Here is a 23,408-nt window from a genome sequence, read left to right as displayed (position 1 = left end):
CTCTTGTTACAAGTGGGGGACCTTGGGCTAGTTGTTTAACCTCTCAAGGCCTCAGATGTCTTGTCTGAAAACCAGAAACAAAAATAGCTCTTGCCCAGAGAGTTGTAAGGATGAAAGAAAGAAAGAAGGAAACAACACAAAAAACTGTGAAAATAAAATGAGAGAAAAATGACATAATGTGAACAGCACAGTGCCTGGCACACGGTCACGGTCAATCATTTAATTTGTATCTTCAATCATATCATTAAAAGTGTTATTTCAGTCTTAGCTTAGGTTCTGAGTGTCCTGGGCTTACCTCTACCATAATGACGTGTATTGCAATGGATAAGCACTGCTTCTTAGTTGTCTTCCCTTACAGGTCATGAACCCCTGATGATTGGAAACAATCACATATGGCTTTATCTAGAACCTCGTTTGATACCTAATAGTAGATGAGGGCTGAATAAATAAATGTATTGTCATGGACTGGGGTTCAGGGGTTGCCATTTGCTGCTTGCCCTTTCTTCCATTTTTAGCCAGACTGGCTTGTGGAGGTGAGGATTCCTATATTTTCTCATCATCCCTCCAGTGTCCAGTTCATGCCTTATGGACCATAGGGGTTCAGGAAATTCAGCTCAGAGACTGGGCGTTCTCACCTTGCTCACTCTGACTAGTGGCATCCAGGCCGGCTTAGCATGAGGGCCGCTCAGTTGGTCTGGTCCTGCCTAAAAAAGCTGTCCTCGGCAGAGACTCGTATAGCTGGAGGGCCGGCAGAGAGAGGCTGTGCTGTGCAAATGCACAGAGGACCACGGCTGGAGGCTCACAAGTGGATTTTTACCACCACAGGCTCCCAGCCAATGAGAGGAATGCCAATTCTGGGTCCTGAGCTAATATTTAAAAGGATCCTGTGACACAGGGGCAAAGGAAGCAGATTGCACACACAGGGGAGGTCCCTTCTTTCTTAAATTTTGTCTATATTACACATAGGTTCCCAGCTATCTCATCACAAGCCCATGTGGAGTTTCAAGCAGAATGTCAGCAGGAATGGAAAGGAGAGGACAGAAACAAGAGGTGTTAAAGAGACACAAAACACTCCTTGGTGGCCTACTGTTGGAGGCAGAGGAGGAGAGAGTATGGATGGCCCGCAGCTATAGCCTGGATGACGGTGAACTGTGGTAGAGAGAAACATGGGCGGTAATGAGGTTTTGAGAGAAATGTATGGGGCTTCAGGTGATGGTAGAACATCCAACTGGAAACTGAGAGCAGGCATTTGGTGATTATAAATTGCCCCTGACCGCAACCTGAGCCTTGTCTCCTAATTTCACCCTGAACAGCTCAAAACTTAACAATCAGGTAAAGACTGTTAACCAGGCAAACTTAGTAATCAGGGATTTTTAAGATGATCCTTGTTAAGACACCCCAGAGATACTGCAGAGGCCGTGAAGTGCCTGGATAGGCTCTAGCCGTCAAAAAGATCTGCAGATGAGGGGAAGTATCCCTGAAGACTCGAGTGAAACTTGTTCTCCCTTAGCCCCAAACCATGAATTCCTATCCTGGGAACAGAGTCCATCTAGGGGCTGCTGGTTTGAGCTGAGAGCTGGAGATGGTACAGGTCAGAGAGGCTCAGAGGGTCAGAGGCTTGTCCTGCCACCCACTGGCTGTGTGGCCCGAGACAGGTCCTTTTCTCTCCCAGGACTTCAGGGTTTTATCTGTGAGACAAGAGGTTTGGGCTAGATGATCATACAGTCTGATGGGGGGTGGCTATCATAGGAAAAGAGTGTAAAATTCAGGATTTATAATGTGGAAAAAGGAAGTATAGAGAAGGTTCTAGATCTATAGTGCATAAAGAGTACAGTTAGGCACAGGACACATGTGTTCACCAAGATTGGGAGAGGCAACTGCTGGCCTCCCAGCCCTCCATCCCTGGACCTCCTCTCTGTCCCGCTCTCCCCGACCCTGTGCTGCTTGTGGAAGGCCACTGTTTCAGAACAAATGATGCTAGCATATGCTGAGGCTGGAAACAAAGCTCATGAAAGCTTAGAGGAGTTCATAGATCAAAGACTCCAGGATATTTTGGGGCAGGGGGAATGTACGTCCTTAAACTTTCAAGGTTAATAAAAAGCAAAGAACATGATTTAACTCCAGCATTGTGCTGCGTCAAATTCCCTGTATTTAAAGCATTGCAGTAACTTTCTAATTGGTCTTTCTGATTCTTCTCTCTATAATCTGGCTTGTGGATAGACCACAAATTAATCTTCCTAGGGCACAGACCTGATCCCTGATTAAGGGCCGTCAGGGACTCTCCTCTGTCTGTGGTTGTCTAAAGCCCCTGGTGTTCAAGATCTTCTTACAACATAAACTAACCTTTCAATTTTTATTATTTCTTTGATCCAAGCCATCTTTACTGTTCACTGTGCCCTGTACAGAAGTTTGTACCCTGTCTCACACTGTCTAGAGTACCATAAATCAAATCCTCACAACCTCCTTTTCCTGCCACTTACCAGCAGTGGGAGACTGGGCAATCACTGGACCTCTCTGGACCTCTGGCTCATCATCTTTAGAGTGGGGGTCATGATGATATCTACACTCATAGTTATTTCAGTGAATGACTTATCTGCTTTGATAGACAGAATTTAGGATTGATTTGTTTCCTCCAAACTGCCTAGAATTTAGCAGATGCTCAGTGTGGCTGTATGAATGAATGAATGAATGACAGCAAGGTGGAACTACAGCTTGTTTGCGCCACAGAATTCTTCCCCTTCAGAGCTCAAATAGGCATGAGTTGGGGATAACCCTACAGGCCATTTTGGTTTTATCAGCACTCTGGTTTACTGCAGACCTTCCTCCTGTCTGCTCACCGCCTGCCTGCCCTTACCTTCATCCACCCTGACTGCTCTGCTCACTGTCTGTACAGCATTCCTCTCCACTGTGCCCTTCTGGCTTCAACTTCAGTGCTTCCATTTTCTGGAATGCCCTCCTTCTGCTTCAGTGATCTCAGTGAGGCATAAGCTTCTTTGGCCCAGGCTCAGCTCATGTTCTCTCTCTTTGCCTTGACCCTGTTATGGGTTTTCCCTCGGAAGTCCTGAACGCTTTTGCTTTTATTGCTGATTTCTTAGATTCATTTGTGATTTAACATGTGCTATCTTGCAGACGTAGTTCATCAATGCTTAAAAATTCTTATCCCCCTACCACCATTTTAGCATCTTTTGAAGTAGGCTGCATATTACAGTTGATGATGCTGGTTTAATTGGTAGTGCTTTTCTTACAGGCAAAAACATGGTGCATTGTAGTCAGTGGTATCTTAAACTGGAATACTTTTTATGCTTTTGTGTGTTTATTTCCTGTCTATCTGGCCAGATTATATGCTTTTTGAGTCAAAGTTTTGTTTTTTTTTTAAGAGATGTGCTTTAGTTGAACGTTAGTAACGTTCAGTGTTTCTTTTCCCTTCCACACTGTCCAGCACAATAACCTACGTGTCCGTAGATGCTCAGCAACTATCTGCTGTCGATCATAGTGAGGTCAGTGGGGTGGCTGATGGTGGGCACTTCCCACTGAGGCCACCATACCAGAGGCGGCCGCATCCCTCTTCTCTACAGCTCAGATGGGGCATATCAGTTTTTGAAATATTAATGCACAGAAATCTCTCTGGGCCTTTATTTCCTCCTACAGTCCAGGGTTTTCATTTTTCGCTTGGAGCTCTTTTGGCTGCCGCCATCCCCTCACTGCTAGAAGGCTCACTGCTTCTAGGGAACAAAAGCTTGGTTCCATGGGACCTCAGCCATGGCTCTGGAAGGCCTCATCAGTCCTTTCTGTTATGGAACAGAGGAGGGGCAGGCCTAGGGCCTCCCCACATTAGGGCCCAGCTCAATGGAGAGACTCTAGGCCAGCTCTTCTTTCCCGTCTGGTGCTCTAACCTTGACAGCCGCCTTAGAATCTGAAGAGACCAATTCACTGTTCCCCAAACAATTGGTTGTTAGCAGCAAGAGGATTAAGGGCCCCTGTGCAGGAGGGCTGGCTGAGGGTTTACCAACAACGCCTCCTTTGCTGCATCCACTGCCAGAACTTGTGACCAGTAATGGACCTCGACTGATACGAAGTCTTCCTGGATGCAGGAAAAAGTTCACTGTCCACAAGTGCTGGGATTCTTGTCTCAAAACACAAGGGAGCTGCAAGCATCCCAGATGTAGGCTGGAGGTTTGCTCAAATACATTTTTCTCTGAGCTGCAATAATTGACTAAAATTTGGAATTACCTGGACTACCAGTGAGGGGAGGGTGCTTGAGAGAGAGGGATGGCATCCCTTTCTACTACCTACTACTCTTCAGGGCTTAGAAAGTTAAATGAAGAGATGCTTTCAAGCTATCCGTTCACTCGACAAAAATCACTGAGCATCAGCTACAGAGCAAGCACTGTGTTTGGTGCTGGCCAAAACCTGGTCCCTAGAATAGGTTTAGTGGAATACAGTTTAGCAAGAAAGGGTTGGTAAACAGATACCCTCAGCATCACTTGGTAAATATTAATGACAGGAGACAAGCACACACTACTGAGAACACAGAAAAGGAGATTCCACTTGGAAAGGAGAGCAGAGAAGGCTTCCTGGAGGAAGTACGTATTTAGCATGATTCAGAGTTCTGAAGACGATGAAAGGAAGAGCACGTGGGAAGACTGAGGTATTAAATGCCATGGTGCTTTCAGGGACCTACAGGGCATCCTGTGCAGCTGAACCCCTGGTGACTGGTATGAGAACAGCCAGAGGAGACAGTTGGCCGGGGAGGGGGGGGGCGGGCGGTGTCTAAATGATGCCAGCACCCTTCAGAGGTTGCTCATCTCCAAAGATACCTCACGTGATCAGGCGTCAGGAAGTGACTGAGATTGAGGTTGACTCTGGAGGTCAGAGTCCCACATACACATAACTAGACAAGGAAGCGCCTTTTAGGAAAATCTGAAGAAATAGGCACATGGATTTTCTGAGATGCAGTCCTGCCAGGCTGAGGGCTAGGAGGAATGTGAGAGGGCAAATGGAGCTGAGGGAATCTCCCTGGCAGAGGAAACAAGTTTACAAAAACAGGGTTGTCCACCTCTGGGACATGCTGTGGTGGGCTGTCTATGCCCTAATATCTTTCGACCTGCCCTGCAGCTACCTGGCAAAACCACCAGACACCCTCTGTGAGCAGGATTCCTTGTAAGACAGCGCAGCATTAGAAAGGAAACTACCGACCCTTGGTAGAGGGATGAAAATATAGCAGAAGTGGCTAATGGCATGGATTTTAGAGACAGATCTGGTTTGCATCTTGGTTCTGCCACCTACAGGCTGTGCAACTGAAGACAAATTGTTTAACCTCTCTGAGTCTTGATTTCCTCTTCTACAAACAGGGATACACTTCACAGAGTAGTCTGTTAGTATCAAATGGAAGATTATGTTTCAACCACAAAGAGGAGAGGTTCACTGCCTTTGTTCATGCTGAGAAGATGCACAATACACCGTAGCTATTCTTAAAATACTACCTGCTATGTATATATTGCTTTGAACTTCTCAAGGCATTCTTATAATTTGAGTCTAATTTACTCCTTACAAGCAGCCTCTGAGGCAAATGGGCAGTGTTCCCATGTTACGAGCAAGGGGAGTTGTTTCCAGGAGACTTCTACAATGCAGCAGATTCAGGGAAAATTGACTTCATTTGACACATGAGGCGGGGTGTCTTGGATCTCATAAATGCTTGAAAAATGCTGACGGGTGAGTGAAGGGCGCAGTCAGCAAGTGCAAATTAAGACGGCAGGCTTTCAAGGGTTAGTTGGAGGCTGTTGAAAACTTTGGAGGTAATCTTGGATAGATGAGGAAGGGGGAGTGTGATGCCAGGAGGAGAGGTGGAAGGTCTGCATGGGTCACATTGGTCACAAAGGGGTCGGGGTTGGGGGGAGGAGAGGTGGAGGATCTGTGTTGGGAAGCCCTGAGCAATTACAGTAGTTCTGGGGTCTTGAAGTCCCCCACCCAGAGTCAGAGTCAGTGGTCAGAAGTTATTAACGTGCTAATTATTGAATACCTCCTGTGACCCGATGAAGCAGGAAATAAAAGATGCAGTGAAGGTTTCTAAACAAGCAAGGAGCAAGTCTCTGAGGAAGGTGACTCTGGCAGGTATGGGAGGAGGGTCAGGTGGTCAGTTAAACCTCATATGGTCAGCGGGCCTTAAGCAAACCTGGGAGCTGACACAGAGAAAATATGGTCAGAACATGGTGAGAAAGTGGGTGGTGATGGAGGGTGGGAATAAGGAGTGAAAGGGAACGAGTATCTACTGTGAGCCTGCTCAGTGCTGGACACATCGCATCTCATCCATCTTTGTAGCACGTGGTAAAAATAACCATCTTAGTCTCATAAATGAAGAAATCAAGGTTTACAGAGATGAAGTAACGGGATGCTGGTCACAGAACCAGTAAGTGATGAAGCTGGGGTCTGAAACCAGGTCTCACTGTGAAGCCTATGCTTTTCCCATTCTAACACTCCTGCCTCCCTGAAGGGAAATAAATCAAAACTGTCCTGAGATTGTAAGCCTGGGTCCAGGAATACCTGATGACTGTGGACAGTGGCCAGGAATGGGGAAAGGGGGATCCTTTCTGAAGAGGGAGACTTCCAGCTCTGGGGTTTGATGTATGAATTTCCAAATTTTAAAAATGTGTATGCAGGTGGGGTGACATCCTCATGGGAGGATCCCACAGACAGCTGGAAATCGCTGGGGGCGGGGGTGGGGGGGGGCAGAGTTGGATGTGTACTGAGGAGTCATCTGTGAACGGTGGGGGCAGGCATCTGAAATATAAGAAAAGGCAAGGTCTGCTAGAAGAGAGGTGTCAGAGTCAAACACGACAGGGGATGGATGGACTGAGCGTTTTGGGAGTCCCACAGCTAATGGCAGTGGGGCCGGGGAGAAGCAAGGAGCTGCAGGGCCCACCTACGTGCACAGATGGTCCCAGGCCCACGTGGCCACTGTGGGCAGAGATGTCTCCCAGTGCCAGCTGAGATAATCCCCTTCACTTCTGTTCTGGAGACATACTCAGTTTTCAAGGCGCAACTCAAATTTCCATAGCCCCTCTTAGAATTTACACTTGTTCAGCTCTAATGCCCATATGGTTGGCATTGTGTCTGGCACATAATAGGTGCTAAATGAGTATTTGTGGAGCTGAATTGAACAATTAAGGAGGGAAAGCTATATGGAGATGGTAATTAATTATTTTTTTCTGAGCCATACCTTCTTCATTTGTGAGATGAATAATTATTGCTAGGAGTAAATGAGATATGTAGGTTAGGCATTTAGTACAGTGCCTGGAACATGGTTGTTCATTGTTGGTTGGTAATTATCATTACTGGTAGCAACCATGGATGTAACCTAAGAGGAGCTTAGGGGGAAAGAGTTGGGGAAAGAAGGAATGCCCAGCAGTTCCAAGGCACACAGTCTGCCTCTCTTGTTTCTCTCTCTCACACACATGCACACCCATGGTGAGAAATGTTCAACAAATATAAAACTTCTCTGCTGATATCTGCTGGCTTCTCCCAACCCTGACCTAATACAAGGAGGAGATGCTTAGTAATCTCAGTCTGGTCCTACAGTGGGTAACTGAAATGATCGTCATAATTGGTTGCCTGATTTTAACATTAAAATTGTTGGAGCCAGAAAACAGGACCTCGTGTAATGTTTTCGTTTCTATTGAACTTCCTCAGCAAAAGTGTGTTCTACCCCACAGTTTGGCAGGTGCTTTGGGAGGGAAATATGGTACCCAAGGGTCCTGGAACCAGCACGCGTCACATTGTCCAGCTTTTCACAGACAGAATCACTACTCCCTGACACAAAACCCTCTCTGTGGTAAAAACAAAGCCACTGTGTGGCAGGCCTTCCCAACAGTGAATTCTCTCTCCTTCCAGAGACCTGAGGAGGGACGAAGAGACAGAACAAAGACCGGCATCTGGAGCACAATTGTGTGAAAAGCGCCCAGGATTTCTAGTGACTGGACGGCTCTCTTTTATGACAGCATCTCCCTCCTGGTCAGCCACTTTCTTCTCACCTTTGGGCCTGCGTGTATGTCCAGGGGCCTTGAGTGGAGCCACTAGAATGAGGACTCCAAGAACCAAGCCTCTTATCAGGAGCTGTGACCCAGCTCCTCCCCCATCCCCATCTCCTCTGGAGGCCAGGCCTCTGGGGACCCCTCTTCTGCCGTCCTGGTTCAGTCTCAAGTCTTTCCATCACACTGCGAGGCCCAACCTCCCTGCTCTGCTCTCTGCCCCCTCCCCCCTCCCCCACCCACCAACCCACCCCTTTGCCGGGCATAAGGGACCTTTTCTATTTGCAGAGCCTAAAGAAGCCCGTTGCCAAGGTGACAGGAGCGGGAACAGCAGGGAGCTTGCCATGGGGGGAGGGGCTTTGCCCCCAAACAGCTGTCAGTGGGAGCAGTCCCAGCTGGGACTGCAGCATTTGCCTGCTGGGGAGGGAACGGCCCCCAGAGAACACATTCCTCCTGCTCTCCTCCCCACCGACACTGGCCCCCATCACAAGTCTCCACTGGTTACTTTCCCTGGGGGCAACCAGCCAGCCAGCTCAAAAAATGCTTCAATAACAAACAAAAACCTGCCACACCGCTCCCCAGTCCCTCTCTCTCAGTCTCTCTCTCTCTCTCTCTCTCTCACACACACACACACACACACACACACACACACACACACACACACACACACGCATGCGCACACACTCTGATCCCCGCAGTTCATTCACAGTGTGTTGGCTGGGCAGGAGGCCAGAAGTTACCTCCTGCCTGGGGAACAGTGACGGCCCAGGGCAGGTGCTGCTCCTGGCCACCCCCTCCCCACCCCCATCAGGTCAGGAGAATTTATTTCAGACTTTTTTTTTTGTTCTAGAAGCCCTGAAAGGATCTGTTAGCATCTTAAGCCTCCCCGCTGCCTTCCATTTGGGCTGTTGAGGGTGGGGAGTAGAACCACGGAGAGGAAGGGGTGGGAGGGGAAGTGAAGAACAGGGGGGACAGTGGGAGGCAGAACAATGCAAAGCCTAGTGATTCCTGTCACTGGGGAGAGAGTCTTTGTGGTCTGCAACTCACAGCTGCTCCATGGAGAGTTCTTGTACTGCCTATAGCCACATACTGTTAGTCTTAGGCCACAGCTGGGGCCCTGGGCCTTGGTCTGTAACTCACTGGCCTTCCCTTTTATCAAGGCTCAAGAGAAGAGAGCCCTCTGCTAGACTCTGTAAAACCCAGAACAATCTGAGAACCACGAGGCTCTTTGAACTTTGGGTCAGGAATAAGAAAGGCCTAGGAAGCCCCAAAAGAGCTGAAAGAGGCAAACATGGCTTGATGATTAAGAGCATACTGTCTGACTCAGCCAGACGTGGAGTTGGTTTCCAGTTCTGCCACGTAATACTGATGTGACCTTGAGTGATATTTATAGTAATTTCTTGGGTAATCACTCTGAACTTTGGTTTTCTCATCTGTAAAATGGATGAAAATATCTACAGGGGTTCTTCTGAAAGGCAGAAGAGGTGGGGTACATAAAAAAGCCCAGCGTGTTGTCTAATACACATCAGACGTTTTTATCAGTGCTGGTCCCCTTTGTGTTCAGTTTTCTTGAGGCCCCAGGGTTGCCTAGGAGCCTTAGGAGGAAACCTAAGAACTAGTCTTTCCATTGAAGGGTCCTTAGAATCTGGGGGGTGGGCGCTGGCTTAGATCTAGGCAGGGGTTACGTTTTGACCTGGGTAGAAATGGGATTCTCAGGAAGTCTTGAAATGCAGATGTTGCTCTATGGTTTGTAGGTGGCATGAGGAGGTAGGAGAAATGTTATTTTGGGGTCCTTGCTTTAGTCTCAGCTGATGTCAGCTCATTTTAAGACACCCCACCTCCCCCCACCCAGACTTTACCCTCTGAGCCTCAGTTTATTTCTCCATAAAAGGAAGAAGCTGGACTAGTCTCTGGAGAAAGCAATGCCAGACAGGAAGAAAGGCCCAGAGTGACAGGGTGGTTAAGCTTCTGCAGAGAGCTGCCTGCCTCAGCTCAGAGGGTCCACTGGAGGCAGAGACCACCTCTGTCCTTGAAGCCTCCAGAGGGTGAATAAAGGACTTGAATTCAGGCTCTTCGCGGTTCACATCGCAAGGCTCTACCTATGCCTCTGTGATGTCTAGAATATCTTCCCCTCTTTTGTTGGGGAAATGACTCCTGCTTCAATATCCAGTGCCATTTCCTTGGGGGGACAGCATCTCTGATCCATCCTGCCTGGCACAGAGGTGTCCATCTAGGCCCCCCCCCCCGTACCTCATACTTACTCCTACAATGGCAATTATGAAATCAAATGGATTCGCTTAAGAATCTATCTCCCTTCTTTTGATTGCACCCTCCTTTAGGTGAGAAATCACATTTTGATCATTGTGGTTAATCTAGTAACAAGCACAAAGTAGGCTCTCAAGAAAAATAAAAACGCAGGTTAGACTGGATGGTAAAATGGTCTGGGTGAGGACAGAGTGGGAGTCGTTATTTCAGGGATGTGACCAGGGTGACTCTATCTGTAATGCAAGGTCACATGGTCCATCACTACATTTCTGTGCTATAAGAGCTTGGTCTTCTTCCCGAGACTGATTAGTCTGGCTTCCAGGGCTGCCGGCAGATTTCCTCATCAAGGATTGCCTTCAGTAGGCAGCGCTGGGAGAATTTTAGCAGCAGGGAGAATCTAGCCCTAGGGAATACTGATTCATCCTGTTCATATAATTTGCCTCATAAGTAATCTGCTGGATTATTACTTTTTTAATCTGCAAGATTTACTCTTGAGTACCACTCTTACTGGCAAACCTTTCTTGGCTCCTCTCCCTCAGGCTAGATGGTGCCTCTGTGATCCTCCGGGGCTCAGAGCTAACATCTATGACAGGCTGTACTCATCTGTCTCTCCAGACCCTGCCCACCTGGGAGGCAGGGCCCATGTCTTATTTATCTCGGCACCCCCGGAACTGGCAACATAACCGATGCATATTAGTCAACAAATGTCTGTTGAGTGACGAGAAAATAAACTTCTCACTTCCTCATCTCCCTGTGTGGTTCTTACATGCCTCTGGCTAGCCCCTGTCCTTTTTTTGCTGACTCTTAAGAGAATTTCAAAATAGTGTAACTGCCAAACCTCCATTGCCTAGGTGAAGAGCTATGATTTGGTACCCAGAGAATCATGGTACCCATTGTGAAGAAGGTCTTATTTGGGATTGCCCTGGTGGTCCAGTGGTTAAAACTCTGTGCTCCCACTACATGGGGCACAGGTTCGATCCCTGGCTGGGGAACTAAGATCCGGCATAACACATGGTGTGGCCAAATAAAAGAAAATTAAATGATGGACCATTTATATGAACAAGGTTCTCCTCTTAAAAAAAAAGAAAAAGAAGGTCCCATTTGTTTCCACTAACATGGCTTCCTTCTTTAAAGCTGGACAAGAAGCATGAAACAGACTCTGGAGCTGGAGAACATCTTAAGACTGTAGAAAAAGGGAAAGAGAGATCCACGGCTGACACCTTATCTTGCCCATGGGAAATAGGAGAGTGTGAAAATTTCCCCCTGACCCATCGTCCTTCTAAGTTTTCTGGGATAGGATCCTTCCGCCTGGAGTGCTTACCTGGTGCAATGAGCGGGTGGGTAGCCACGGCGGGCACCATCCGGCTGAGCCCAGCCCGGCCCTCCAAGCTCCCGGGCACACTGCCGTTGCTGTCTCCTCTCTTGAGTGGCTCTGTCACACTGTCGGTTGTGCCAGACTTGGCACCTGCAGGGGAACCCTGAGCAGTGTTTCTGCCCTGTGATGGGGTAGGCAGAGGCTGGCTACCACTTGGCGTGGGCTTCAGGGCCAAGCTGCTCAGGACAGGCTGGGTGGGGGTAGGGCCCGAGGCTGCTGCAGCTGGTGTCTGCTGTGATCGGAGGGTCAAGTTCTGTACCTGGAAAAGAGGGGTCTGTAGGAGTCCAGAGAATGTGGGTATGAGCAATGCCGACACATAGTTCAGACAGGGAAGGAGTTAGGGACGGATCCAGGAATGCTGAACGTGAGAGTGAGCTGTTAGATCGGAAAGAAAGAGAGAGACAAGAGACAAGGGGCTGAAGGAGAAACCAGGAGCAGAGTTTCTAAAGGGGAGAGACAGTGTGCTGGTCATTGGATTCATCTGCAGAAGAAACTAAATTCTGAGCAGGGATGTCTGCCTTGGCTGGGGCAGGCTGGGGCAGGGAGGCTGGGGCTGCTTCTCCCTTCTGTTACCTCCCCTCCTCCCCCAGTCTATCAGGATGGGCTGCGTACCACTTAGAAAGAATCATGGCAGGGCATGGGGCTTCCCACACTGGGAAAGGCCAGGGCAAAAGTGAAAGTGAATCGACCAGCAAGGTCTCCCAGGTGAAGGATTATCCTGTCCTGAGGATACGGTTTACACATCAGCACGGCCAGGCTGACTCAACTTGGTCCCTGGCACCCTCTGCTGGACACACGGAGGCTGTGCCAGACTCGCGTCTGACCCCTATCCCTTAGATGGGGCTGGTTCCTCCCCACCACCCACAGAATCTTTACAGCCACAGCTGTGTCTGTGTGCTCCCAGTAGAAAGAAGGGACCTAGGACTCATCCTTGCTCCCTCTTCCATGCCGTTTTTCCTGATTCCTAGAGCTGCTAACATGTATAATCAAAGTGGAATTTTCCTCTTAAAAAGCAATGACATCAGAGCTCATCCTGGGGAGGGTATAAGCTAGTGAGGGCCACCGGTTCCGGCAATCACACTTGCTCCTGCCCTGTGGTCAGGGCCCGAAGCAGGGTCCGGAGTGGCCGAGGCCTTCTCAGCGAGGAGTCAAGGAGTGAGTCTAGGGGTAATGGGACGCCGTCTCCCACCTGCTTTCCTGGAGCACCCCGAGACGTTCAAAGCTCTTCCAGGGCTCAGGCCCAGACCCAGCATCATTGCCCCCATGGCAGGGGTCCCCACCCCCCTGCCCGCCCACAAGCATGGAATCCTCACCTGGGCAGGGGTGGGGGGCCGGGCGGGGGAGCCAGTGCCGAGCTCAGGCTGCACGGTAGCGACGGTGGCCGTGGGCGTGAAGATGAGCTGAGGGGACAAAGGAACAGTGCCGCCTAGGCTCCTAGCTACCTGCACCAGGTTACCTGGCTGGGCCTGGAATCACAGGAAACGAGGTGCCTTTTACCTGCCCAATGTGGGCTCAGCCACAGGACACGACAGCTCAGCCAGGGAGCAGACGGGGTTGGGGGGAGGACGTGGGGGAGGTGGGAGAGGGAGAGAGTCCAGGGGTGCCTCCTGAAAATCTCAAGAGCCCCCTCAAGTCCTGATCCAGGCCAGGCAGGGAAGGGCCAGAGCTAGGGTGCTGTCCTGGGGTTGCACCAAGTCAGGTGTACTTCAGAAGCCTCTGCTAAGAGCTCACCCCAGAGAAGGGACCAATAATGATGGCCAGACACCCTCAGGTCCCTCTCTGCAGCATCCTGGGGAGCAGGGCCCCTGGGCTGAGACAGATGCCCTGGAACCATGTTCTAAATCTCACCTGCAAGTTATGTGGCAGCCTGGATGGGAGGGGAGTTTGGGGGAGAATGGATACATGTGTATGTATGACTGAGTCCCTTCGCTGTTCACCTGAAACCATCACAACATTGTCTGTTAATCAGCTATACCCCAATACAAGATAAAAATTAAAAAAATAATCTAACCTGCTCTGGACTCTAGGTGTGGGTCAGAACAGGACTTTCTGCCAGAAAGGATCAGATTAGATTCTTTTGGCCACTTTTTAGTCAAATTTAGATTAGGCTGTGCGTGTGTGTGCGTGTGCGTGCGTGCGTGTACGTGTGTGTGTGTGTGTGTACATGAATGAGCAGAGACAACAGTGCTAAAGGAACCAAGAGAAACCAAGCTGTACTCGTGTCTACATCTCCTTGCACGGCGCGTAGGGACTGAGGGTCTCTGTGCGACACTCCCACCCTTGCAAGTCCAGCTCTGGACATGTATATGACGGCACATCTGCTCCTCTGAGCGAGGGCACCGCACTTTGGGGAGGGAGGTGGCCAGGCTCCAGGGCTCCAGCGGGCGCAATTGAGCCAGAGAAGGGGTGGAGTAAACTGAAGACAGAGCATGTGTGGGTGGTGTCACATGGGCTGTCTGGCTCCCTGGAGAAGTGGAAGTCTGGTCCCCATGGGTGTCTGAGGCTATTCCCCAGGAAAGGAGCTGCACCTCAGTGAGTTCAGAGTCAAGAACTGGAGCAGAACTAGAAAAGCTCCCAGTGTCAAGCTCTGGCCACAAGAACTGAACGAGGGCTGGGGCCGTACAGCCTTTAGGACGGCATGTCAAGGAGCTGGAGGGAGAACAATTCAGAGCAGGGCTGGGAGACCAGACTCAGAGTGGGCTGAGCCCAATCTAGACCTAGACCTGCCTGCTTCCTTGGGTGAACAAATGCTGCTGCTTTCCTGGGAAAGTCTGCTTATTTTAGGAACCCCTCAGCTTCTTATGGGCCTCTGTACCTCTTAGGGACAGGTGTCAAGGCGGGACTCTAGCTATGTGTGTGGAAGGCTGATACCATCCTGAGTGCATTCGGCCCAAGCAAGCCCACCTGATGGATGCTTGACTGGGTGGCCCTGATGGGAATGGAGGCCCGGCTGGGAATGCAGTGGTGGCAACACAGTTTCTGGAGCTGGCGGCCGCCTTCACCACCTGGGCTGGAATGCACTTTTGGCCTTGAACTAGTGGCCAATCCCTGCAGGACAGCCCCAGCGGACTGAGACCCCACTTCCGCAGGGTACTCGGATGTTTGTGCAGTTGCTTGTCTCACGTGTCTGAGGGGACAGACCACCTGGGCACAGACCCGTGGGTCCCCTACTGTAACTAATTTTAGGGAGTGGTTTCTGATAAGAGGAGGATAATTCTGTTTCACTCTCAGAGGGAAAGGAAAGGAGGCATCATGGGTAACTTAATTTTGGCCTGGAACCCTACCTTTCTTTGAGTCATGGAGCCAATATCAAAGCTCCCGTCAGCCTTCCAGGCCGCCTTCTTTATGTCACCCCTGCTTTCCTACCAACTGTCCGCCTGGTGCTTCTTCCCCACCCTTCTCTAATTGCCACCCTTCTTTAATCGCCCAGCTCCCAACTTCTCTGCCTCTGTCCTCCTGGCTTACCTGAGCCATGGCCCAGGCTGGGGACTCACCATCTGTGCCCGGAGATACATCTGTGCTTGACTTGCAGTCAGGGCTGGAGAAGACGTGTTGCCCAGAAGCACAGCCTGCTGGGTGATGCCCGAGGCTGCGGCAGAGTTGACACTCTGAGCCCGGTTGATGAGCTGGGCTGCTGCTGGGGAGGCTGCCAGGTTGATCTGGGGAGAGAGACACGTGCAGTAGGAAACGGGTGCTTCTGTGGCTTAACTCTGCACCCCTCATCCACTTCTTTCTCTCCACCTCCCCTGTTCCTTGGTGGACTCAGCCTTCTTTAGGACCAGCTCTGATCCCTGGGTCCTGGATCTCCCCTCAGCCCTGCTGCATCTCTGGCCTGTGTGCAGCGCTGTCGGAAGGACCCCATGGGAAGGGGGCTGAGCCATGAACTGGGAGCCCTGACAGTGTAAAGATGACAGGGAGTTACTAACCGAAATTAGAAAGTGGCACACATTTTTTTTCTGGCAAGAGTACTGGATTCCAGCCATGATTCTACATGACTGAGGATTCACCACCGTTCCATCTGGAGGCTCATGAGCATTTTGGGCAAAGAGGAAGGAAGTGGTCCTGGAACCGTGGGCTTGGCCTACTGCTCCCCACCCTACTCACCGAGGATGACTGGGCAGGGGCCTGTGCGGACACACTGCTGCCTGAAGTGCTCCCTTGTCTATTGGCCACCAGGCTTGCCTGGGAAAGAAGAATCCTTGTCACTGAGGCCCAGATCTCCTCCAGCCAGTCCCTCGGCCCTCACCCACCATGGGATGCACTGCAGGGCACTGATGAGGAGTCATGTCCTTACTCTGGCTCATCTACGGGGCCTCAAGCAAGTGCCTCGGCTTCCTCTTTTATACAGTGGGGACGCCTGCAGGATTGCAGAAAGGCTTACAGAGGCCGAGCATTTACACAGAAGCACTCCAGCTGTCAGCTAGGACCATCACTCATGTTTACAGCTTTCTTCAGCCCCTCACCCCGCCCCCCTCTATTATACCCTGCTCACAGGCTCCCACATGGTGAGCTGGGCACAGACTGTCTGGAATGTCCAGCCTGTGCCCTCCCCTTGGCCAGCTTCCTCTCATCCTTCAGTTCCTCCAGCAGACATTCATTCATTCACTCAATGTTCCTCCAGCAGACATTCATTCATTCACCATTTCTCCAGCAGACATTCATTCATTCATTCACCGTTCCTCCAGCAGATAGGTCCCCACCCACCCCAGACTAAGGTGGGCCTCCTTGTTACTCTTCTCTTTGGGAGAGCTTGTCACTACTCTGATATTTAGCTACTTTGCTTTCTTGTCTATTTGGGTTTCTGTCTACTTGCTGTCTCCCCACCACAAGCTCCAGGAGGACAGGGTCCACGGTGCACCCGGGGCTGACATGAACTCTGGCATACAGTAGGTGCATAAGCATTCTGTTGACTGAAGACTGAGCTCTTCTCAGCCACTGAGGGCAGACGGGTGGGCTGCATGGGTGACGGCCTTCTGTGGACACCTTCTTGCACCCTCAGTCCCCTCCCTGCGGTGCGGTGCTGTGGTGAGGCAGGCAGTCCCTCCTTGAGCAAGGCCAGCTCTGCTCGAGAGCTCTGTGGACCCCGGGGGAGGTCTGAGCCTCCCAGAGCTTCTCTCCTCATCTGCTGAAGGATGCAGATGACAGTGGTGCCTGCTTCACAGGGGTGCCATGAGGAGGCAGTCAGAGAACGTGTGGGAGGGGCGGGGCACCTGCCTCCTCCCCTGCTTCCTTTGGTGGCATCCTCGGTCTCACCTGCTGCACGGCCGCCAGGCTCTGGAGCTGGGCGCTGCTGAGGTGCTGCTGCTGCAAGGCTGCCGTCTGCAGCATGAGGTGCTGCTGCTGGGCTGCATACATCTGCTGCAGGTACTGGGCCGCCGTGCTGGGCTGCCGGTGCAGGGCCTGCTGGATCACCTGCGGAGGGTGGGGCCGGGGAGGGAAGAGCCCCTTCTGCGGCCAGGCCTGCTCCAACACCTCCCCCCAAATGGCCAGGTCTGTGATCCCCACTCGCCAGGGAGCAGGGCAGATGGCTGTTTGCACAGCTCCACACGTTCCCACCTGATCTATCTCCATCTCTCTTCAGGGTACACACTCCCTGTTCTGTCTGGATACGGGCGGCACATGCCCCTCCAACAACCCTCAGGTCAGGAGACAGGAGATCTGTGCCACCGGGTCCTATGGCAGGCTTGTTAGGCACCCCTCTCCACCACTCTGCAGCCTCAGATGAGAGTAACAGGACCACAGCGGTGATGATGACAGAGCGAACCGAAGCTCAACAAGGCAGAGAGGGCGAAAGGGAGGGGGAGAAAGAGAGACAAGCTGGAAGTGGGGGCCTAATCCAGCCAGCCAAACTAAAATCTGTCCAAGGGCAACACCCTCCTGGCAGGGTCTGCCCCCAGCTGCTGAGAGGTCCTACTGGTCCCTCAGGAGACTGTCTCTCTGGCCTTGCGGAGCAGGGATGCTACAGCCACAGAGATGCTACAGGTACAAGGATGCTGCTGCAGCCGTAGGGTGCTGTGTTCCTCTTTTACTTTCTCCCTCCTTCTCTCCATTGCTCCCTCTCTCGAGCCACCATCTCCCACTAGTCTTACTGCTATTCCCTCTTTTCGGATGGGACTGGTTGAGCCACACTCTCCCACTCTCCCATTCCTCAAAGCCTCTTCTCCATCCTCAGGAAGAAGGAAAAGTGAACGCCTGTCCTCCAGCCCTGAGACCCTGTATCTTCTCTATTCTCCTTTCTTCTTACCTGTTCACTCTCCTGCCATTTTCCCAGGGTGGGGGGGGTGCCCTACTTGGGCCCTGGCCAGGCTTTGGCCCACTTCCTACCCTTACTCTGCTGAATCCCTTGGTTACAGGGCTGCTCCTGCCCTGGGTTCTGCCCCCTGGCAGTGAGCCTCCCGTCTAGCTCTCTTTGGCTCAGAGTGACTTCCAGGGGCTGGTAGCTCTTCGACAAAATCACCTTGGGGCTCATATTGGGGGTTTTATAAAAACAGGCTGATATCACAGATTCTCCATGGGCTCTGGGGTCTCCCCAGATACCCTTTCCACATACCATCTCCTCCATACGCTTCCTTCAGTGCACTTTCCCCTCAGGTTCCTGCTTTACATGCATTCAGTTCTTCTTATACCTTGTTCTCCCCATAATTCTTTCTCCTATTCCCTTTATCTAGCCTTTCTATTTCCCTTAGACTCCTAAAAGCACCTCCCAGCATCCAGATAGCAGTGGTAGAGACAGACTCTTCCTCCCTGGAGGATGTGAACGAATGGAAGTAGGAGGGACCCCACTGGTTCTACTTGGGTGCGGAACACAACTTCGGGTCACTCCATTTGCCAGAGCAGAAATCTCACATCCCTTTTGCCTGGAATTGTGGTGAGAGGCAGGAGGGGCAGGAGGGCACCTCCTAATGTCAGCAGCTGGAAACGCGCTAAAATACTCATGTGCAAAGGGCCCAAGGGAGGAGGCTCTGCAGGAGGCGGCAAGGATGGAAGCATGGTGCTATTAAGTGTGAGGCAGAGACAGCTAGGAGAGGAAAGATTCCAAAGTATCTGATGGGGTCTGCCCTAGCTAGACTTCTTGGGCTCTCCCACCATCTGCTGTGGCTTACTCTCCATCCCCTAATCTGGGCCTAGGGCCAAAGCAGGGTAAGGACACTCATCTGGTACACTCAAACTGCAACAGTGAAGCCATCAGAAAACACATTTCTCCGCTGAGGTCTTTCTTTTCTGCCTATTTTATCCAGGAACTTCAACCAGACATTGTAGGGAATAAGAACACAGATTTGGGGTGGGGGTGGAGGGTGAGAATCAGGTTCAGCATTTTTGTCTTTACCTGCATGACCCTGGATAAGACACCACTTTCTCTGAGCCTCAGTTTTCTCAACTATAGAATTGTGCCCAATAAGAACCCTCCTCCCAGCTGGAGGAGAAGATAAATAGGCAAAATTCTTTGGACAACATGGGGTGCGTGGCAGATGGCAGGCAATGTGTGGTCATGACTGCCTTTTGGAGGAGTGTGTAGTCACCCAGAAGGCCTCACGGGGGACATTCTGCAAACCACTGCTTTAGGGAAGAATGCAGAAGGCTGCAAAGACAAAGGGCTGTTTGGGGGCCCTTTTTGGCGCTGTGTGTTAGAGACTTAGATCTGTCACGGGGCAATGGCCACTTAGGTAGTGGGTCTAGGTTGCAGCTGAGCTGATCCTGATCATTTTTTCCTGTTTGCTAGTTTCACTTGTCAGCCCTTAATAATTTCACGTGCATCTCCTCCCCAAATGACCCTGTGGGGTCTGAGTCACCAGGTAAGAAAGGAATTTTCCGGCTCTGCTAAGTATTTCCACTCTCCCCGGACCTCCTTGAGGGAACCCATCTCACATCACTGCTTCTCCAATGATGCACAGACATCTGCCACTAACATACACCCTTGTGCCCATTCTTGATTTGGAACCCTGGCTGTCCGACAGGACCACGCCAACACGTCCTCCTGGTTAATGAGTAGTCAGGCGGCATCTTACCTGCACAGTCTGCCGGTCAGGTATTCCGCTGTACACAGAAATCTGGGGACCCGTGGGCCGGCCACTGCCACCACTGCTGCTGCTGCCGCCGCCGCTGGCACTGCTGGTGACACTTGCGCTGCTGGATGTATGGGGGACCGGCAGCTCGTTCTCCATGGCCTATGGGATGGCACAGTCAGGGTGCTCAGGTAGCGGATGAGCAGGCAGGTGCTGGGAGGAAACAGGCAGAAGGGAAATGCTTAAGTAACTAGAGAACGCACAAGTAGGCATCTGTCTCCCCCAGCCTGTGGTGGGACCTCTTCTGAACCGAGGTCTTGAGCCACCCCTGCCATCAGGACAAGGCTCGCAAGGCGAGATGTGAAATCAGGTCAGCCTGAATCTAAACCCTGTGACCTGTTATTCTGCTTGGGGAGGTGAAAGACAGCCACGGAGGATCCCCTATGATGGGGTTCCTTAGGGAGCCCATGTGATCTTAGGGAGCATCCTTCGCACCAGCAACCTCTTCATCAGTGGGGTGGAGAAACTGAACATCAGAGAAATTATTACTTGTCTGTATTTACACAGGCAGTTCTTGAAAGAAATGGGATCAAAAAATCTAGAGAGAACAGAATGAAAGAAAGAGGCAATAAAATAAACTGTAGTATTTGTCTTGTTTGCCAAGACAGAAGAGCTTTGAGTATGTTTAGAGTCTGTTTCCTTCCCAAAGTACTCAGCGAGTACTCCCCGGTCTATGCTGAGCAGGACACCACGTTGAGCAATGAGGTGAAAACCACAGGCTTTGGAGTCAGAGAGACTTGGGTTTGAGTCCTGGCTCTGTCACTTACCAGCTGGGAAGCCTTGGCAAGTCACACTTCTCTAACCTTCTGTCTTAATCTGGCAGACACAAGACTGTATGGATTGCTGGGAGGATATTAACGATACAAAGTGCTAAGTGGGGAGTTGAGCATATACTGAGAGTTCCTTATTCACTGGCTGTTGTGCTTATTAAAACTGTCCCCAGCCTGGTTCCCACTGTCCAGTTCCAACAGATCGATCCTCTTCCACGGTGGAACTGGCAGAGTCTCCTGGAACTTCTATCCTGGGCACTAAGGACAGAAGTGCAGAAATTCCTTCAGGGACCATTGTATGCTTGGGATTCAGAACTGGAAGCTGTGCATCCCTACAAGGCAATGTGATTGGGAGTGGAGAAGAACTGAGAAAAAGGAAGGAGTCGGGGAAAGTCATGCCCAGGTCTCAGGTCAAGTTCCTCTCTTTTTCTTCTTTCATGCTATTCCTAAAAATCCTAATATATATGTGTGTGTATAAGCTTTCCTTCTACTCACTCCTCCCTATATCTAAAAACCACACTTCTTGGTCATTCTATCATAGAATTCAATTCTCTGCTTGAGGATTATGCCAACTTAATAAATGAAGAAAATAATAACATATTGAGAACCTTAGTGCAAAGAACTAAAATAGTCGTTAATAACGCCCTGCCATCTTCTTCCCAACATGCTTAGTTTGGAGGTTGTCAGCATTCCTCAGGATGCTGTTCTCAGACTGGGTAAGTTTTACCATGGGCTGCAAAAAGTATGGGTGAAGGCTCGAAGATAGGAAGGTTGGAGGTGAGGAATTCCAGGTTACTCCCAGTGGAAGGCAACAAGTTGAAGTTCAGAGGCCTATGGCTTCCAAGGCAAAGCAAACAATACTTATGACCTGGTCCTTAAGCAGTGATTTCCCCTAGCTTTTTAAAATTTAATTTTGTTCTTTTTAAAAAATTTCTTGGCCACGCTGTACAACATGTGAGACCCTGGTGTGCATTTTGGCTGAAGACTTTGTCACATATCTCACATTTAAATAATTTCTTTCCTGTATGAATTTTCTGATGTCTACTGAGGTTTGAGCCGTCAGTAAAGGTTTTGCCACACTCAAACAAACAAACAAACAAAACATGTGAGATCCAACATCCCAGATCAGGGATTGAACCTGCGCCCCCTTGCACTGGATATGTGGAGTCTTAACCACTGGACTGCTAGGGAAGGCCCTCTCCTAATTTCTATGTCTGCTTTTACAGCCACAGGGCAAAGCCGCCCTCCACAAATTCCCTTTGTCCTGAACTGCACGCAGCTCTAGGACTCATTTTGGCCACTCACTCGTTAAGAATGCTCATGATGATAATGGTGGTGCAGGCTGATGAGACAGCAAAGCCAACAAGCATTTCCTGTGCTCTGCTCAGTTGAAATTTACCTTATGTTCCATGGAAGGAAGGGTTGGCTCAATAGAAAGGGACAGAAGGCATACTTCTGATCTTGCAGAAAATGACAACCTAGTTGTAGAGATGAGTCTCTGTTGGAATTAGGAGCCTTACCAAGCAACAAATCAGTAAATGAGAGTTATGTTCAAACTTGAAATAGCCCACAGAATCTCAAAATCTTCTTTTAGTTCAATGCCCACCTCCCTTTTCCAAACTGTTGACCAGAATTGGGTTTCAGTTCTTGCTTTGCGTCCCACCCTAGGAAATCTCAACGGAAGTAGTATACTTATAGACATAAACAAAATGAAACAAGGCAGAGGCCACAGCAAATAAAGGAGGGGGCAGTCTACATCCTGAGTGGTCAGGCCTTGGCTTGTGTTTTTGCAGTGGCCAGGGCAGATCTTGGGCACAGTGTGCACTGAAGTTTTGATGAGAAATAAAAGAAGACAACATTCTAAAGACAGCAGGGCATTTGTTTATGGAAAAACTGCACAGGCAAGATAGCAGCTGCTCCCCATGTGAGAGAGAGAGAGGGGGGGAAAGGGAAAGAGAAAGAGAGAGAGAGAGAAAGAGAGAGAGAGAAAGAGAAAGAGAGAGAGAGGAAGAGAAAGAGAAAGAGAGAGAAAGAGAGAGAGAGGGAAAGAGAAAGAGAGAGAGAGAGAGGGAAAGAGAAAGAGAGAGAAAGAGAAAGAGGGAGAAAGAGAGAGAGAGAAAGGGAAAGAAAAAGACAGAGAGAGACAGAAAGAGAAAGAGAGAGGGAAAGAGAGAGAGGGAGAAAGAGAAAGAGAGAGAGAGAAAGGGAAAGAAAAAGAGAAAGAGAAAGAGAGAGAGAAAGAGAAAGAGAGAGAGGGAAAGAGAAAGAGAGAGAAAGAGAAAGAGAGGGAGAAAGAGAAAGAGAGAGAGAGGGAAAGAGAAAGGGAGAAAGAGAAAGAGAGAGAGAAAGAGAAAGAGAGAAAGGGAAAGAAAAAGACAGAGAGAGAGACGGAGAAAGAGAAAGAGAGAGAGGGAAAGAGAGAGGGAGAAAGAGAGACAAAGAGAGAGAAAGAGAGAGGGAGAAAGAGAGAGAGAGACTGACTTCAGCAACACAGTATGTTTCCTGAACTCTCTTGCCCGTCTGCCCGTTCCTTCTGCTCCCAAGCACGCCTCTCCCTCCTCTCTTCTTCGCCTCAATCTTGGCTTCTGCACTCCTCTTCTGTCTTGTTGATTTTTGCCCCCAGGCCCTGGTTTTCCCATTCTTGTTGCTACCCCCTCGACCCCATCCTTTCTCACCCCCGTGCTCACAGCTGCCCTCCCCCCCCACCCCCGTGTGCTCACACTCAGCTCTCCTCTTAAATAGTATTCCCCCTCCCTCTCGCCCCCTTGTCCTCCTCCCATGGACCCTGACCGGCTACTCCAGTTGCTCAGAGGTGCTCTCTCCCTGCTCCCCTCTGCTTTCTCTCCCACACGCTCTCCCCGCTGCTCACTCCTGGTCCCACTCCCCGGGCTCCAGCTCCCTCTTCTCTCTC

General features: G+C 50.4%; 1 protein-coding gene across 1 annotated transcript in view; it reads right to left on the bottom strand.

The window, feature by feature from the left end:
- Positions 1–19,841, bottom strand: part of PHC2 (polyhomeotic homolog 2) — a 48,905-nt gene extending 29,064 nt beyond the window's left edge. The window contains exons 1-6 of the mRNA XM_052635628.1: positions 19,671–19,841; positions 16,918–17,076; positions 15,769–15,846; positions 15,159–15,323; positions 12,978–13,130; positions 11,611–11,923 (exon numbers count right to left, since the gene is read on the bottom strand). Of these exons, the coding sequence (XP_052491588.1) occupies positions 11,611–11,923; positions 12,978–13,130; positions 15,159–15,323; positions 15,769–15,846; positions 16,918–17,076; positions 19,671–19,826 (1,024 nt within the window). The 5' untranslated portion in view covers positions 19,827–19,841. The remainder of the gene's footprint in view (positions 1–11,610; positions 11,924–12,977; positions 13,131–15,158; positions 15,324–15,768; positions 15,847–16,917; positions 17,077–19,670) is intronic.
- Between the last annotated feature and the right edge of the window lie 3,567 nt (positions 19,842–23,408).

Source organism: Budorcas taxicolor, chromosome 2 (genome assembly GCF_023091745.1).
Source record: "Budorcas taxicolor isolate Tak-1 chromosome 2, Takin1.1, whole genome shotgun sequence".
In the NCBI taxonomy this organism is placed as follows: domain Eukaryota; kingdom Metazoa; phylum Chordata; class Mammalia; order Artiodactyla; family Bovidae; genus Budorcas; species Budorcas taxicolor.
The sequence above is the reverse complement of the archived record's forward strand: the minus strand, read 5'-3'. Positions and strand labels throughout refer to the sequence as shown.